Here is a 17,797-nt window from a genome sequence, read left to right as displayed (position 1 = left end):
TGTTTAGACCCTGCGCACCCCCCCCCCTTTCTCTAAAAGAACAATCTGGGAGCCAGGATGCCCGGGCGTGTTACTCCTCCCTGCTCTCAGTCTGCTGGGGCCGCTTAACAAAGTAGCACAGGCGGGTGGCTTCCATAGCAGCGTGTATGTCTCACCGTTTTGCAGGCAAGAAGTCAGGGTCTCAGCAGGGTGGCGCCTCCTGAGGTCTGGGAAGGAAGGATCAGCCTCCATCCTTGGCTTGTAGGTGCCATCTTCCCCGCGTGTCTCCTCACATCTGCTTCCCTCTGGGGCGGTCTGTCTCCGTCTCTGCCCACATTCCCCTTTTGCATTACGGCCCTCCCTAATGACCTCATTTTAACTCGATTTCCTCTTTAAAAACGATTTCCAAATGCAGTCCCGTTCTGAGGTACTGGGGGTTAGGACTTCCACATATGAATGGGGGGTGGGATGGGGGAGACACAGTTCAACCCATAACACCTGCCGTTCTGCGTTTCTTGCCAGCGCCCAGCCCCTGCACAGCACCCCACGTCTGCCCATCTTGCCAGCTAAGAGGTCGAGTCCAGCGCGGCCATGGGCTCCCGTGGGTCCCGGGCCTGTTGCCTGAGCAGAGAGCCACCCGCAGCCACAGTCATGAGGGCTCATTGCTGAGCCGGACTGTCGGGGCCCATCCTTGGAATCTCCCTTGACCTGACTCCTCGGTTACTGGAGATAGGATCTGGTTTATCCACCAATAAAAGGGATCGCATATAAAGACAAGCAGGGGATGTCTCTTCTCATGGTGAGAGAGGGCAACTGGATAGACGTGGTCGCCAAAAGTTGTGTTGGCTCACACTGGGGTGCCCCAGTGTATGGGGTTCACCGTCTCTGGGAAGGATGCCAGGAGGGCATGTAGGCCAAGGCCCGTTGTCCTCCGGTCTCCCTCGCCTTCCTTCTCTCTCACTCCGGGGCGAGGTAGAGCCACTTAGCTTCACATAACAGCACACAGAGTCTGGGGGGGAAAATGACATTCGATTAATGAAGCAAACGCAGCTGGTATAGCAGTGACATCTAAATTGTTCCTTTGGTCCCATTATTTTCTGTAGGAAATTCTCCCTCTCCCCACCCCACCCCCCTTTTCCTTTAAATCGTGTGCATAAAATACGCTAATAACAATCTTGGTGTCTGTGCATGAGTGACAGCTGAAATAAGAAAAAGACTAATCGTACCTCCTGCAGCCCTGTCACATGGAGATTAAATGAGTCTCTCTCTCCCCCTCCCCACTCCCCACCCCTCTCCCCCACTCTCTCCTCTCTCTCTCATGGTCTCTCCTCGGTGAGAATCATGGGCATTTGAATAATAATATTATAGGCGCCATCAGGGTGACAGTGGGGAAAAAATCAGCTCAAACCCATGATTATTCCTTCAATCTAATAATTATTTAAATACCAGATAACGCCTTTCACTCTAATTGAGGCCTTTCAGCTGCCGGCATTCCCCGGGGCCTCTGCGTGCGCCCTCTCGCTCACCTTGTGCTACCAACGTGCCTGGACTACCTCTGAGGTCGGTGTTACACAGTGGCGCTCGGAACGTTCGCATGTACAGCCACGCAGAGGACATTATGCCGGGCCCTTCGGGGTCATTCCACCCACAGGGGACAACCTGGGGGCCCCCCGACCTCACATTGAGACATTTTATCCTCCTAGACATCTTAAAGCAGAAGAAGACTTCTGAAGTCTTCCCTGCCTCTGGGTAACTTATTCCTAGACAGCTGTCGGGACCCTTCACTGTCGGAAAATTCCATCATCTCCTTGGCGCTCTGCCCCCGGGATCCTCTCCGGATAGGATGTCCCCTGAATATCTACCTTGAGTCCCTCCTGCTGCAGCTCTGACTCCGGGGAGAAGAGGCCTCCTGTGCTTAGAGTCCAGCTGGCCTGCCTGTCAGGCTGTCTGTAACCGGAGGGGTGTGGCACAGCCCCCCCCACCCCCCCAGCCCCCAAGTCACGGCGTAGGTTCCCTTCCTGCCCCTGATGACTTCCTGGGCCTAGAGTCCGTCCCGGGAAGTCCTCCCCAGCACAGAGGGAGCCGCTCCCATCATGGGGCCATCATTATTCAAGGCACCTTCTTTCCCCCAAACCAGGGCAGCCTCGAGGCAGCACGTGACTGACTCTCAGGACCCTTTTGCCCCATGACGGAGGCAGCGCTAGACTTTTTGCAGAGCTCTGATGGCAGCCTGTCCCTGACTCACTTGGGACAGTTTTTTCCTTTCCGAAGGTTTTAGTTCCTTCACCTAAAAATAAGTCGTGGATTGGTGTAATCATAATGGACTTCGGCATGGGCCCCGAGTGCTGCTTTAAAGGTGCTACTGATTGGAAAGGAGATGGGGGTGGGGGGGGAGGGACCGCCCTCTGCTCACCCTGCCCTGGCTCACAGCCTTTCTCTTTACCGCCTGGCTCCTCAGGATGCTGGCTGTGTGAGCCACTGAGTAGGGCAGTCATGGTCATAGGCACTTGTTACTGTCATTAGGAAAACTATCCTAGCCAGAACGGCGGGGGTGATGACGGGGGTGACGGCCATGACAGAACGGAGGTGGCGGAGCTACAGGAGGGTCCAAGGGTGGGAGATCTACTCTCACGAACTTGGACTCAATTTGACAAAATCACATCCCGACTCTAACGCCTCTTCCGAGCGGTGCCTTTTGCAATAAGAAAAGGACAAGTGAAAGCACGCGTGCCCGGATCTCCTGAGAAAGGCCACGGAGCGGGTCGGCAGGTGGAGAGAACCCTGCACTGAGCTGAACTGGAAATGCCTGATTGTCACTTCCTCGCTGCTTAGCCACCGACGCCCGCAGCAGCTGGTCGGGAAGGTATCCGATGCCTCCACTGGCTGTCACCAGCACCTGCCTCCCGAATCCTGATCGGGGAGATGGTGTCATCGGGCCGCCCAAATAAAATATTCAGTGACATTGCTTCCCACAGAGGCGGTCATGGCCTCTGCTTGGCATCGGAAGGGCTCGGGGTAAGATGTCCCGGGAGGCTCCACTGGTAAGGCAAGCGTCCCACCGCCGCATGTCCTGGTGCAAGACTTGGGGTGAGGGAGAGGCAAGCTTTGGCTCTTGAGAATGCATGTGACAAAGTGACTTCACGAACTAGACAGAGAGAGGAGAAGCGATGGGGAACAGGAGGCATCATGGAGTGGAAACTCCGGAGGCTGACATTAGCAGAAGATCGGAGTTAGGAGAAAATAATAGGTATGCAAAGTCACGGGCCTATGCTCACTGGCTTCAACCAAATCGAGGATGGACGGGTTTATTCTAAGACAGAGCATAGAATGGACGGAGGTGAAGAGCTGGAAATATTGACAAATAAATTACTACTAATAAAGACTAATGAATGGTGAACACTTAACGATGGGCCAGGCATTGTTCCAAGTGCTCTATCTGTATTAACTGAGTTCACCGTAATAATCCCACGAGGCAGATGCAAGTACTAATCCCATTTGATGCCGATAGTGAGATAGCATCGCAGAATGGCTGAGGACCTTGACCAAGTTTGCACAGCTATCCAAGCATCGCAGCCCAGCGTTCATGCATTTAACCATTGCCCCGCACGGCTTCTCGTCAGAGGTACCAAGGAGGGGGCTCGTCCCCCTTTCTCTGAACGTGGAGAGGAGACTTGATCCTTGCCAGCTGGGCCCTGCTTTGGAACAGCGACCTGGTTCCATCAGCCTTGGCATGGAAACACAGAGGCCCTCAAATTGCTGTGGGAGTCAGTTGTCCTTGTGAAAGCCACACTCCTGAGGTAGAGTGGGCGCCTTCCCTGCCACCCCTGCCCTGCAGGAGACCATGCCACCTCCTGCCTCCACTCCGCCAGCGCCTGCTGCTCCCACACGGGTGAATCTTGAGCCCCATGGGATGAATTTGCTTGGCTGGTCACCAAGAGGGGCCTGTCTCAAAGTGGATGCTGATGGAGGAGTCGGGGTCGGGGGGAGGGAGGGAGAAACAGGCCCAACTGTGGTGGTCTGTTGAGAATTCCTGACCTAAGCAGCTTTATCAGGTCGGAGGGAAGGACCTCCGCAGCTATCTCAGTCACAGACTAGAAGCTGAAGGAACCAAGCCTCAAGGCATTATTTCATCTGAAAGAAGAAATCTTACAAACTGGCTCCTGCAAGCCCCCTCTATTTTAAAATCAAGAAATGGGCTCAGGGAGATGCGAGACCAGTCTAAAGCCATATGGCTCATGGCTAACAGAGACAGGATTTGAATCAAAAGCTCCTGAGACCCCCACTCTTCCTCCTCCCCCATGACTGCATGTCTTCTAGCCACCAGACCAATTTCCCCATTTCAGCTCTCAGGATCCTGTGCCTCTGCCAACGTCCCCGCAGGCGGCCGAGGGACTGTGTTGGGACTTGTGCAGTGGTATGATAGAGAAGATCACCTCAGATCTGTTCTCTTTCCTTTGACACATGCTTCCCAGATTGAACCCCTTCACGGGGTCAGGGAAAGCTGGGGATCAAAGGTCTACCCACCGTGTCCATTCCCACGGAAAGAAAGAATATGAGCAAAAACAAGAAGCCGGGGGCTCTGGCAGGATTCCTGAAGTGTGGTCTCCTGGGGAGGCTTTGGTGAAAATAGTAACAACGAGCAGAGGCTGAGCATTCAGTGTGCCTGCCAGCCAGCGGGCTAAGAGGTTCCCCTGCGTTATCTCATTTACTCTCATGACAACCAGAGAGGTCGGTACTGCAGTGATCCCCACTCTCCCAGAAAGGGAGATGAGACTTGCCCACTTTCCCAACTTGTTCCCAGACTCTGCCTACCAGCAAAGCCACTCACGATTCAAACCCTGTCTTGGGATGTTGGGTAGGGAGGTGAGACGGTTGATCTTAGCCTCACACTTTGTCCTTTGACGTTATCTCTGCTACCAGGACCTTCTTCCTGTAGCCACGGGCTGACTATAATGTGCATGTACGTGGGGCTAAATCAGGTGCATGGATGTCAGGCTAAACGTAATGTGCATGTATGTCGTGGAGAAGGCAGGAGAGTGCTGTCCACAGACTCAGTGCCGGAGTGTCTGAGAGAGCACTTTCTAAAAGGCAAAACCCTAGCACTGTGTGGTGACAGTCATTTTCCTCCTTGTGGCTCCTGGCGGGACACGCTGCCCTTCCCCCGCTGGGACAGGGGCATGCCCAGCACAGCCTCCGGCCTCCCGTGGCGCCCTGTCCAGCGGGGATGTGAGGATTCTGTTATTTCCTTTTGCAGCTCCTCTTGAGGAATTCACGTCCTGCGACCAGCCCCTGGACATCGCTAAAAATAACCTCCGGTTTTTTAAACCGAAAGCTCTGGCTGTCGGAGGTCTTCCTGGTGGGTGCGGGCGCGGGGCCGGAAGGGCCATGCTGGAGTCCCCGGGGTCAGCCCGGGCCGCATGAGGCACCCCGCGGAGCTGGTTGGAGGAGAGCGGTCAGGTGGCCCCTCCGGCACCGCGGTGGCGGTCAGGCCCTGGGCCCAGGGTGCAAGGGGAGGAAGGAGAGTTTCTAGAGATACGGAGTAAATTCCTGAGGTGGCGCCTGGCCTGATTCTATCCCAGTCCAGCCAGCCCAGTGGGTGGAAGGAGGCAGGACCCTGCTCAGCTGCCTGGGAGCCAGTTCTCCATCCTGGGCCGGGGTGTGTTCACTTCTGTCGCCTGGCTGCCTAGAGTTGCCTGCCCTTGTCTGAGAAGGGTGCCGGGCCATTTGTCCATTTGTCCAGCGGGAGAAAAGAGGTCCCTGCCAGACAGCGCGGCTTGCGGCCTCCTCCTGCTGCTGTCCCTCTCCGCACTGGCCATGAACAGCGCTCTCAGTGGAGGACAGGCCCCACTGCTCCCCTGGCCCAGGCATCTCCAGAAGCCCCAGAACCCCTCATTTTGCTCCTCTGGGCGGCTTCCTGGGAAAACAGAAGAGCTATAGATCCCGAGGGTCTGGAGGGTATAGAGTCGGACACGCTCCAAGAGCTAGGCTGAGGCCCTGGGTGACCTCATGGATCCTTAAATAGTCACGAGGCCTCAGCAGTAGCTACAATGAGACCGACCCTCAACTTGCTTTCGTTTGCCCCTCTCACATTTTCCAAACCCACCCAGGCCTCTGAAGCTGGGCTCAGAGGGCCAGTCCCCGTAGCGAGGAGGCCCGCCTGCACAGAAGCAGAAGTTGAGGCAATGTCCTCAGGGCCTGGCAGCCTCCTCACCAGGTGGCAGTGACTGGAACCCGCCTGTCTCAAAGAGGAATGGGTGGGGGGTGTCTACCCATCTCCCCGGGGTTGTTCAGGTTCCTGAACAGCACGGGTGACAGTCCCAGGCCTGTTGGCCACAGCGTATCTCACATGTCTCACAGGTTGTAACAGGTAGCATCAGGGGTTCTTCCTCTGGAGAGGCTGAGGCTGAGGGGCAGCGGGAGGCACTGTCATTCAGAAGTCCTTCCCCGTGGAGGACCGAGCTTGAGAAAGTTAGGAGGTGCAGCTGCGTGAGGGGCTGGAAGTCTGAGACCAAGAGGAATTTTGTTTGCCATGTCCCGCTCTGGGAGTCGTTGGCCAGGGGAGCCCAGGAGAGGGCCTGCCCTCAAGCATTTAAAACCGGGAGATTTCCACCTGACGGGGGAGAGGGCAGACGTGATGCCCGGGAGGGAAGACTGGCTTTAGTCCCGACCCGGGATCCACTGGCCCGGTGAACTTGAACTGGCTTTTAACCTCTCTGAGAGATAAAAACGGTGTCTTAAGAGGACAGGAATAGAGATGTTTTGTAAAGCAAAAGAAAGGAATTTACAGCGTAAAGGCTGGAGACCAAAATAGATAACAGGATTCCCTGAACAACCCCAAGAGGGAGAAAGTCTGTTAAAAATAGAAACACTGAAATACTCAAGGAAGAGATGCAGAGCCAGCCGGGGCTGGGACTCCGGGTCAGGCCATCCAATTCACTCCTCTCAGGACCGATTTCCCGCTTGACCTCCCTGCCTTGTGTTTTCCAGAACCATGTGAGGGCCAGCCCAGGACGGCGGCGTGGATGAGCGCTCAGAGGATCCGCCTCCTGGTCCGTGCCCCGCTCAGCATGGAACAGAGGAGGCCCTGGCCACGGGCGGAGGTCGACAGCCGGTCGGTGGTCTTGCTCTCCGTGGTCTGGGTGCTGCTGGCCCCCCCGGCAGCCGGCATGCCTCAGTTCAGCACCTTCCACTCTGAGAACCGAGACTGGACCTTTAACCACTTGACTGTCCACCGAGGGACGGGGGCCGTGTATGTCGGGGCCATCAACCGGGTCTACAAGCTGACGGGCAACCTGACCATCCAGGTGGCTCACATGACTGGGCCGCGGGAGGACAACAAGTCCTGTTACCCGCCCCTCACCGTGCAGCCCTGCAGCGAGGCGCTCACCCTCACCAACAACGTCAACAAGCTGCTCATCATTGACTACCCCGAGAACCGCCTGCTGGCCTGTGGCAGCCTCTACCAGGGGGTCTGCAAGCTGCTGCGGCTGGACGACCTCTTTATCCTGGCGGAGCCGTTCCACAAGAAGGAGCACTACCTGTCCAGCGTCAACAGGACGGGGACGATGTACGGGGTGATCGTGCGCTCCGAGGGGCAGGACGGCAAGCTCTTCATCGGCACGGCCGTGGACGGAAAGCAGGACTACTTCCCCACCCTGTCCAGCAGGAAGCTGCCTCGCGACCCCGAGTCCTCCGCCATGCTGGACTACGAGCTGCACAGTGACTTCGTGTCCTCCCTCATCAAGATCCCCTCCGACACCTTGGCCCTGGTCTCCCACTTCGACATCTTCTACATCTACGGCTTCGCCAGCGGGGGCTTCGTCTACTTCCTCACGGTGCAGCCCGAGACCCCCGAGGGGGTGGCCATCAACTCGGCCGGGGACCTCTTCTACACCTCGCGCATCGTGAGGCTCTGCAAGAATGACCCCAAGTTCCACTCCTACGTGTCCCTGCCTTTCGGCTGCACGCGGGCTGGGGTGGAATACCGCCTCCTGCAGGCGGCTTACCTCGCCAAGCCCGGGGCCTCCCTGGCCCAGGCCTTCAACATCAGCAGCCAGGATGACGTGCTCTTCGCCATCTTCTCCAAAGGGCAGAAGCAGTACCACCACCCGCCCGATGACTCCGCCCTCTGTGCCTTCCCCATCCCTGCCATCAACTTGCAGATCAAGGAGCGCCTGCAGTCCTGCTACCAGGGCGAGGGCCACCTGGAGCTCAACTGGCTGCTGGGGAAGGAAGTCCAGTGCACCAAGGCGGTAAGGAGGCGTGCACCTGCTCTGCCCCCGATGTGGAGCTCCGGCTGCCCAGCCTGTGCTCTGTTGCACACCCAGGTTCACGTCATCAGGTGGTGACCAATCGCACCGAGTCTGACCTACACCAGACACACGTTTGTTTGTCCACTGAGTCATTCCAACTATGGTTGACCCTTGAGCAATGGGGTTGGGGCACTGACCCACTGTGCGGACAGAAATCCACTTATAACGTTTGACTCCCTAAAAACGTAATTAATAGCCTAGTGTTGACTGGAAGCCTTGCCCATAACATAAATAGTTGATCAATACTTATATTTTGTATTACCGGATATTGTATTCTTAAAGTAAGCTAGGGAAAAGAAATACTAAGAAAATATAAGGAAGAGAAAATACATTTATAGTATTTATTGAAAAAACATGCATGTTGCTCAAGGGTCAACTAATATATATATCTCAAGAGCCTATACAACACCAGGCACTGCCGACTTCAGTGGTGACCTGAACAGCAAAGCCCCCTACCCTCATGGAGCTTTCATTAGTGAGGCAAGACAAATAAGCACACATAACATATGTAGCCTGTCAAATGGTGATGATGGCTGTAGAGAAAAATAAAGCAGAGAAAGGGAAGAGGCAGTCCCTGAAAGGGTTGATTCATTGAGAAATGGGGCCTTTGAGCAAAGACTGAGGAGGGTAAGGAAGCGAGCCATGTGGGGATCTGGGGAAAACATTCCCGAGAGGGAACGGCAAGGGCCAAGCATGCGGGGCATGCCTGGCGTGTGTGGGGACCGGCAAGGAGGCCACTGCAGCTGCATCAGCGCATGCGGGAGAAGGAGTGGGGGAAGGTGAGGCAGGCAGTCAGAGATAACAGGATCAGATGGTGTCTGTGCAGAGGCTTGTAGGCCAGTGGGAAGCCAAGTTGGGGTGTCAGGTAGGCAGGTGGATATGGAAGCAGAGGAGAGGGAAGGGAATTAAGCTCGAATGGTAGATTGCAAACTGGAGAAACATAATCTGGTGAAAGGAAGAGAGGAGCAGAAAAGGAGCTCAGGATCCAGGCCAGAGGGCAGCAGAGACAAGATAAGCAGTTGCGAGCACTATCCTGTCAGAGAGGGTCCCAATAGAATATTCAGCAGCTTTTCAGGTGGGTCCTTTCAGGGTCATGGCCTCTACTGATGGGTCAGTGTCAGAGCCGGGGGCCATTGGTCAGTGCAACTGGTCCTGAGGTCAGTCATGACATCGCCTTGTCTGATTTTGCTGCTTTTCTGGGCCTAGAGATGAAACACAACTGAGGCCTACCTAGATATATCTGATGCGGGTCAGAGCCTCCTTGTCTTGGAGCTTAATGCTTAAGGGCTATTCTCTGGCCCCCTCCTCCCTTCCCCTGCTAAGGGGGTCTAACCCAATAGACTAGAAATATGCCAGGGGAGCATCAAAAATGCATGACCAGAAATATGAATGGTCGGGGGGCTCTAAACCACATGACCAGGGATTTGCTAGGGGACAAAGATACCCTGGGGCCAGGTCTTCGTTTTCCCAGTTTTGCCCTTTGCTAGGCACCTGGGGCTTTTTGTACCTGGCTGTCCTCCTTGTTCTACTCATGTCTACCTGCCTACTACAAGTCCAAGTTATTTCTGTCTAGCCACGCTGCTTTAAAGAAAGCCACACTCCAAGATCTCACCATTTGAGCAAAAGTGAAGGCGCATCAGGTGTTTGGGAGGATCTGACAGTTTAGAGGACAGAGAGAGAAATGTCAGCCATTCCCAGGGGTTTAGACTGAGAATAAACCGTTTTCCTCATGGTCTGCAGATTCTAGAGTCAGGGGGGATGGTAGAGAAGCCCACAATCACCAGCAGACTTTTGCTTCTGTCATTATCTCTCAGAAGCTGGCTTGGACTATGGCTGTGTGCAGACTCTGCAGCTATGTCAGCCCCAGGAGACGGTGGGAAATAAACCGAAACCTTGACAGGGACTTGCAGAGTTGAAAGGAAGGTTGATGATTACCTGGTCCACCCCTTTCACTTCACAGATGGGAAAACTGAGGCCCAGAGTGGGCATGTGACACATCAAGGTGAAGTGACTAGTTGGTCTTAGAGACAGGACTATAATCTAGATCTTAGGAGTTTTCCAGGGCCCCTGCTGCCTGCCGTGTGGGGATGAGAAGGACAAGTAGAAGATGTAAAAGGTAGTAGCTGCTCCTCTGGCTCCATTCCTAGGCACAAGATTCTTTCCACATGGGCTCCCGTGGTGTGCTGGTAAAGATTAAACAGCTAGCTCTATGCAGGCTGTGGCGGCGGCGGCAGTGGTGGTGGTGGTGGTGGTGGGAGCCTTGCCTAGAAGCATTTGCTAATGTCCATGGTGTGAGTGCTCCCACCACAGCTGATTTCACGCCACCAATGTGATGTCACTGAATGCAGAGATGTGCCGTCAACCCTCAGGGGCTGGCTCCAGCATACCCCTGCTCCCTTCCCTCCCTTCCTCAGAAGCTCATCCCTTCTGCTGGGGCGGGGCATGGGGTGTGGTGGTGGCTCCATCTTACCAGAGTTCAAGGTTATCTTCACCCTAAAAGTCAGTTCTCTTTCCTAAAGAATATACACACATGCACACTCACACACATACTCACACACTCTCACACACACACACACACACACACACACACACACACACACACTCACACACACACATTCCTACCAGCAGCAGGAGCACAGCTCTCTCCAAAACACAAGTCTCTGTTCCTGTGTTTCTCGGGAGGGAACGGAAGGAAGACCCTGGTTTAGCAAGCACATGTCCTAGCTTATACGCCAGTTATTTTAAGGACAGGAGGCCGCTGACCAGTGAGGCACCAGCCAGCTATTTCCTGGGAAGGGTGAGAGGAGGAGGTTGAAGGGAACAGGTTGCAAGTTTTTCCCTGACGCTTTCTATGCGACAACAGTCATTTCCTTCCTCCTCTGGGATGCCTTTCCAGACCCAGAAGAAACAGCTGTCACAGGACTCCGGGCTCTCAGCTGGCCCAGAGTGGGCATCCTTTGCCTGCGGGATTCCAGGTGTGTAGTCCACTGAGGTGTTTTGGAGGGCCTGTCACGGCCCAGCCCCAGGATGGGCACTGGGCAGAGACCACAGGCCCTTTGGTGTAGCCCCTGTCCTCAGGAAGCATACAGTCTTTTTATTTACATAACTGAATGCGATCTTAGAAATAATCAATTTAACACCCCCCTTTAACAGCAACCAAAGAGGATGCCACTGGTTCAAGTTGATACATAGAGGTACTTAGGGGCAGAGCAGAGGCTAGAACTCGGGGCTTCCTACTTTCTGTCCAACTCATTTTTCATTGGTTTAAGGTGATCTTCTTTCCAAAGCGCCCTAGTCTCTGTCAATAATGAAAATATAAAAATGAATGGAAGTGCCCCTAGTTTCTCCTGAAAGATACACAGAGGCACAACACCACTCCCTTCACCACTGGTGGCAGGGCGGCTGTCACCTGGACAGGGCGGGAGGCCTATACTGGACAGTGGAAATCATTACATAACTTCAGACTCTCCTGCAGGCATTGTTTCATTCGCTCTTCAGTCATTCTCTCAGAAAGGTGGGCAGGTGGTTTGACAAATGAAGAAACTGAGGTTTATATAGATTAAGTGCATTTTTCAAATTAAAATTTTATGTTTGACATTAAAATGACCCTTTTCAATCCCTCCCCCATATAGAAAGTGGTGAATAGTTGGCTTAAAATTCTTTATGCCCAAAGGGAGGTGTGGCATCCCAAACAAACAAGACATCCTCTCCAGACTGGTAGAAATCCGGGGATGTTGCCTCTGGACCGAACCACTACTGTCTAAATAGAAAGATCACCAAAATGGCATGTCCACCGAGACATTAAAATGGCCAGGAAGTGAGTTTAAGCCATCAGCTTTCCAAATTACCCTGGATCTCTTGATAGAAAGGGAATGGTGACTGCAGGTGAATGAGGAGGACGGCTGGTATCACCGGATGCCCCTGTGGGACACATGGGTCAGCTGGTGAGATGTTGTTTACAGCGAGTGTCAGGGCCCTGCTCCTGTGTCACACCTCGCTGAAGCCTGGTCCTAGGGCTGGGGCTTAGGGGTGGGCTATAGACTGATGGCCGTGACTCTGCTGTTGTTCACCCCCATCTCCTCCCTTTCCCTCCAGCCGGTCCCCATCGACGACAACTTCTGTGGATTAGACATCAACCAGCCGCTTGGAGGTTCCACGCCGGTGGAGGGCCTGACCCTGTACACCACCAGCCGGGACCGCATGACATCAGTGGCCTCATATGTTTACAACGGCTACAGCGTGGTGTTCGTGGGGACTAAGAGTGGCAAGCTGAAGAAGGTAAGAGACTGCGGCCCTTCAGCTCCTCAGCTGGGAGCCCCTTCTGGAAGGGAGCTGTTGGTGGAGACTGCACAACAGGCCACTCTGATTTTCTTGGCAGATGGGGTCGGATAGCGGAGTTATTTTTGTGGCTTATCTTCTAGCTGTTTCCCCAGCCATTTGTCAATGGGTGTGTAGGAAATGCAAGCGTGTTTCACATTGCCCACCCTTCAAGGAATTAGGAAGGTGGGTTTGCCTAAGGGAGAAAAACACTCCACTCTTTATCTCCAAGTCCAGAAGAACTGATTTGATTATTCGATTCTCGGTATTATAAATCGCCAACATCACGAATTCCTCCCCACAGCCCGGAGAGTTGATTGTACTGGTCAGAAGTCTTTGTTGAGTTCAGAGCATCTGGCTGAAGCAGATGAGGGGTCTTCATTCTAAGGACAGGGCAGATGGTGGGGCTGCCCTCCAGGGCACATGGTGCCTGGGGAAGACGCCATCCTTTGGTCTCTCCTCTTTCGGAAATTACAGAGTCTTCTCCACTCCTCCACTCCCACCCACCCCCAAGCCCTGAGCTTCCAAGAGGAAGTAGACATCTTAACCCCTGCCTGCCCTGGGCACCTCTGCCAACGGGAGGGCCAGGGCCGTCTGGGCTAACAGTGTGGGCGCCCTTGTGTGCAGCAGGCTTGTAGCTGCTTGCCTGGTGCTTGGGTGCGGAGACCGAGCACGGTCTGGCTCATTATGTGGGATTACGGCGGCCACATTCTTTCCGGTCCCAGCTAATCCCCTTTCCCTAAACTTACCTTCCTGCCACCTTTCCCCAGCCCTCCCCCGACCTGTGGATCACGGCACATGCGGGACATCGCCACGTCTCACCCTTGATGTTGTCATCACCCCTGCAGCTCTTCCCTCCTAATCCATTTAGAGCCTGGGAGAGATGTTATTTGGGAACGAGGGTGGCAGGGCGGGAGCCTGAGGAAGAATTTCCGTGATCTGCTTGTTCTGAGCTGCTGCCAGAGGAGGTGAGAACAACGGGCCTGGGTGTATGTGGAGGTGCTGAACCCTCCAGACCTCTTCTGGTTCTCATGAGACCAACGCCCTTTGGCCCTTTCTCCTTTCCCTGTGCCGTGCCTGCTCCTCTGCCAGCGAATCCTGGCTTGGCTTTTAGACACATGGAAGGGAGGCTGAGTGTGGTCCCTGCTTTCCCAAAACAAGGGAGGAAAGGAACTGCCTTATGAGATTCCATTAAGATTTAACATTGATATATTCCGCCCGCTGTTGTGGCTCAGTGTCGACCCATAAACCAGGAGGTCATGGTTCGAATCCCGATCAGGGCACATGCCTGGGTTGCAGGCTCCATCCCCAATAGGGGGCGTGCAGGAAGCAGCTGATTGATGATGTTTCTCTCTCATCGATGTTTCTATTTCTCTACACCCCTCCCCTCCTCTCTCTCAAAAAATCAATAAAAACATAAAAGTGACGTATTCCACCAGACAGGGTTCAGCTTGGAACCCGCGGCTGGCTGCTTCCCTGCTCAGCAGCTTCCTGTACTCCTGTCCGGTTGGGTAGACTGCTCCTTGCAAGGGGGCTTTGGACCAAGGGGCCTATGGGAGCTGAAGTCCAGCCTCAGCTCTCCCTGTCAACCATGCCCCTGAAGGTATAAACATTCTCCCAGAGCGGCTGCTCTTACTAGTCTCTCTGCCCATAGAGACCACCTTTTTCTAAGCCACACAAGGGCTGTCTGGGGCAGCAGTAGCCACAGGGTTCTGGATCACTCATGTAACTCCGTCTCCTTTATCCTCTTGAAAGTTTTATTAAAAGCAGGGGCCATGCTTTATTCATATTTATTTCCTTCTTTCTCCCTAATTTTTCCCCATGTGTGGTCACACATGGGATAGCCCTCAAAAGGGTTTTGAAAAATAGAACCATCCTCTAAGGAAACTTAGAGATCATCGGGCCCAATACCCTCAGTATTCAGCAGGGAAACTGAGGCTCAGGGACTTGTCCAAGCCTAGAGACTTGGCCAAGTTGCTTCTTGCCTTGACACCGAGTTTGACACCATTTTTAACTTAAAGAAGCAGCCACAGAGCCCAGGGATGGATTCTGGGAACAATCTTTGGGCCCAGACTTGCAGGAGGGGTCAGCCAGGGGCTAGTGCCTCCACTCTTTTTGGTCTTGGATCTGAGTTAAGGAGTTAGTGTTTGCTGAATGGACGGATGAGGACTGAATGAAAGAAGAATGACCTAGCCAGACTCAGAGGGCCCCTGTGTTGACCTTCCCCATGTCTCCGTGTATCTTGCACAGCACACAGCAGGGGCTGCTTGGGGCATCTTTCCAGGCCACACACCCGAGCGAGCAAAGTTCTCCAAACCCTGGCGGGCGAGTCATTATGGAGGCAAGTCAGCCGGTTCAAGGGCAAGGCTGGGAGTGTGGCTGCCCTCAGCTTGTTCCAACCTGCAAGCTGGCTGCTGCTTCTCACTCTTCGCTGTGCCTTTCTTTGACTCTGTCTATGAGCTCATAATACCCCTCCCCTTCTCCTCTGTGCAACTCGCCCTTCCTTTCCTACCCACACTCCTTTGAGGCACCTGGTACTCACACCCCGTCTCCCGCTGGCCTCTCACTTACCCACCCATCCCTCTCCAGAGAAAAGGTCCATGATGAATTTATGGAATGTCCCCAGGAAATCTTACCATGGTCCAGGCCCCATAGCTCTTTCAACACAGGAAGGAAAATAAAGAAAAAAAAAATCTAGCTAAGAGCGTAGGGAGGGGAGGGAAGTAGGCTGTGTCAGAACTGTGCACTCTTTCCCAGCCTGAGCAGGCGTCTGCCAGACTGCCCAGCACTCATCCATGGCAGCCCACAGGAAGGAATAGGATGTCCCTGAAAGGGGAAGTTTAGAGGAAGCAGAGACTCATGACAAGTGCATGACCATGAGGCCACTTCCTCTGAGCCACAAATATGCAGAAGGACCAGGAGGAAAAAGGACAAGTCCTCAAAGCCAAGATGGGAGATGTGTCATGCTTGCCCAGGCCACGGGTCAGTGTATGCAGGTGACAAGAAGACAGGTGAAGCTTCGCCACCGGGATGGAACAATTCCAGAGACACCAGCCGCAATAGAGTGGTCAACCTGGGAGTCTGTATCAGGGAGGACCTTCACCAGGCTTGGCTTAAGGACTGAGACAGGTGCACAGATGAGTTGGGGGTATGAAAGAAGGGCACTCTAGACCTTGGGTGCTATAGAGTACATGGGGAGCTTGGAGGACTTGGTGGAATGGAGGGCAGAGGTAGTGCCTAGAGGATCCAACCCCTAAAAGAAGCAAGTGAGAAGGATCTTGGGATTTTCACTGACCACGAGGTTGACAGGAGCCAACTGCTTGATACAAACGAGCAAAATTAATTAGTCTTCGCCACACTGACAGAAGGACAAGTTCCGGGTCATGAGAAGTGGGGGCTCCACGTTGGAGATAACATTGTAAGGGGGCCTTAATCCCACTAAAGTGTGAGATAAACGAGAGCTGGGGGGATGTGGAAGTCATGCCATATGAATACTGTTAAAAGGATGTTAAGCTAAGAAGAGAAAAGGAGGAGACCGTTTTGTTCAGATACTGTAATTTACTGAGCATGTATTATGTCATGTGCTGTTCTAAGAGCTTATATCTACTAACTCACTCAGCCTGTATGTAACTCATGAAGTAGGTGCTATTCTTATCTCCATTTTATAGATGAGGAAATGGAGGCCAAGACAGGTAAAGAAATGCAGCTAATGCTCCATAGCGAGTAAATGGCAGACCCAGGATTGGATCCTTGATCATTGAGTTCCACAAACAGCATGCTCAATCATTAAGCTGTAGAGGACGACTTAGACCTATTTGATGTGGCCCCAGAGGACGGGACAGGGCTATTGTATAGGAGTGATAGTAGATAGCTTTCCACTTAAAAAAAGGAAGAGGTTTCTTGTGGCAAAACTGTCCCATAATGGAAAGAGTTGACTCAAGTGGGAGTGAGCTCCCAGTCGTCGGAAATATTCAAGCAGAGACTGGATGGTCATGGATCAGGGAAGCTGTAGCGGGGCCCCTGCACTAACCACATGACCTTTGTAATCCTGTCCTCGGTCTTTCTCTGCTCCTCTGGTGGGAGTGGGTGACAGGGCGGGCAGGCTGTGGCAGAGACAGGAGCAGAGAGGGAGGCCAAGGCCCCCTGGGTGCGGGCTTTGAAGTCACGGCTGGGTTCGAGCTTGCCTCAGAGTGTGATGGAAAGCCCCTCAGGGTCCAGGAGTAGGTGCTTGGCAGCGACAGGGATCGGCTTTGCCAAGGTGACGAGGGCAGGAGGCCCCGGGCAGGAGCCAGGGGAGCGACAACAGGCTGTTCTGGGCCGGTTCACTGCGATGGCATCCCTCCTGGCTAAGAGCAGGCTGTGGGAGGCCAGAGGACAGATGCTGGGTGCTAGCACCGAAGCAGATGGAGAAAGAGCAGTGGGAACAGCTCATGTATAGTGCTAACCACAACCTCATTTAATTCCACTTCCTGGTTGAAGGGAGGAGCCAGGTGCAAGCACAGGCCCTGGGGCGGTGGAGAGAAGGGCCAGCTGAGAAGGTAGCAGCCAGCAGGACCTGGGGGGAAGGATTCCCTCCCTTCTTCCTCATCAGGCAAAGTCCCTCTGGTTCCTTCTCTTCATCTGCAGCTGCTAGAAGGGCTGGCTCGGTCCAGGCCTCCTCCGGCCCCCGGGCCTCACACAGCAGCAGGAAGTGTGTTGGCTCCTCGCTTTCTGTCCCCACTGGAAACTTGCCTGCTGCTCAAGGGCTGGTGACGAGACCTCTACCCTGTCCCTTGGAGCATCTGCGCTGTGCCTTCCTCAGATCCCTCATGGCACGTCATTCTGCTATGACAGCATCTGACACAGGAGCAGCTACACGTGTGTCCACCTCTCTTGAGATTCACAGATCCTTGCGGGCAGGGACCCTCCTTTCACATTTATATCACCCATCCCCACGGTCAGAGCCAACATCTCTCAGACATTAGGGGCTCATTAAATTTATGTCATATTTTTGGGGGGCTTTCTTCTGACCAGACTCCTGTGTACACAGATTAGATACCAAGAGTGACTCCTGTGGACGAGGCTGGTTGGCAAAAGAAGGACGTATTGTGTGTTGGATACGCTGGCCGGGGAGGAGGAGGCAGAGGCGGGAGGGATGCGGGATGGTGAGATGAGGAATCAGGAGTGAGAGAACTGCTGTGGGTAACAGG

General features: G+C 54.0%; 1 protein-coding gene across 5 annotated transcripts in view; it reads left to right on the top strand.

The window, feature by feature from the left end:
* PLXNA2 (plexin A2) overlaps window positions 1-17,797 on the top strand; it is a 214,114-nt gene that overhangs the window by 17,454 nt on the left and 178,863 nt on the right. For all 5 annotated transcript variants that reach the window (XM_059673735.1, XM_059673734.1, XM_059673733.1 and 2 more), the window contains exons 2-3: window positions 6,967-8,231; window positions 12,387-12,569. In XM_059673735.1, coding sequence (XP_059529718.1) covers window positions 6,967-8,231; window positions 12,387-12,569 — 1,448 coding nt within the window. The remainder of the gene's footprint in view (window positions 1-6,966; window positions 8,232-12,386; window positions 12,570-17,797) is intronic.

The sequence above is a fragment of the Myotis daubentonii genome, chromosome 18, assembly GCF_963259705.1.
Source record: "Myotis daubentonii chromosome 18, mMyoDau2.1, whole genome shotgun sequence".
In the NCBI taxonomy this organism is placed as follows: Eukaryota; Metazoa; Chordata; class Mammalia; order Chiroptera; family Vespertilionidae; genus Myotis; species Myotis daubentonii.
This window is presented reverse-complemented; position numbering and strand designations above follow the sequence as displayed.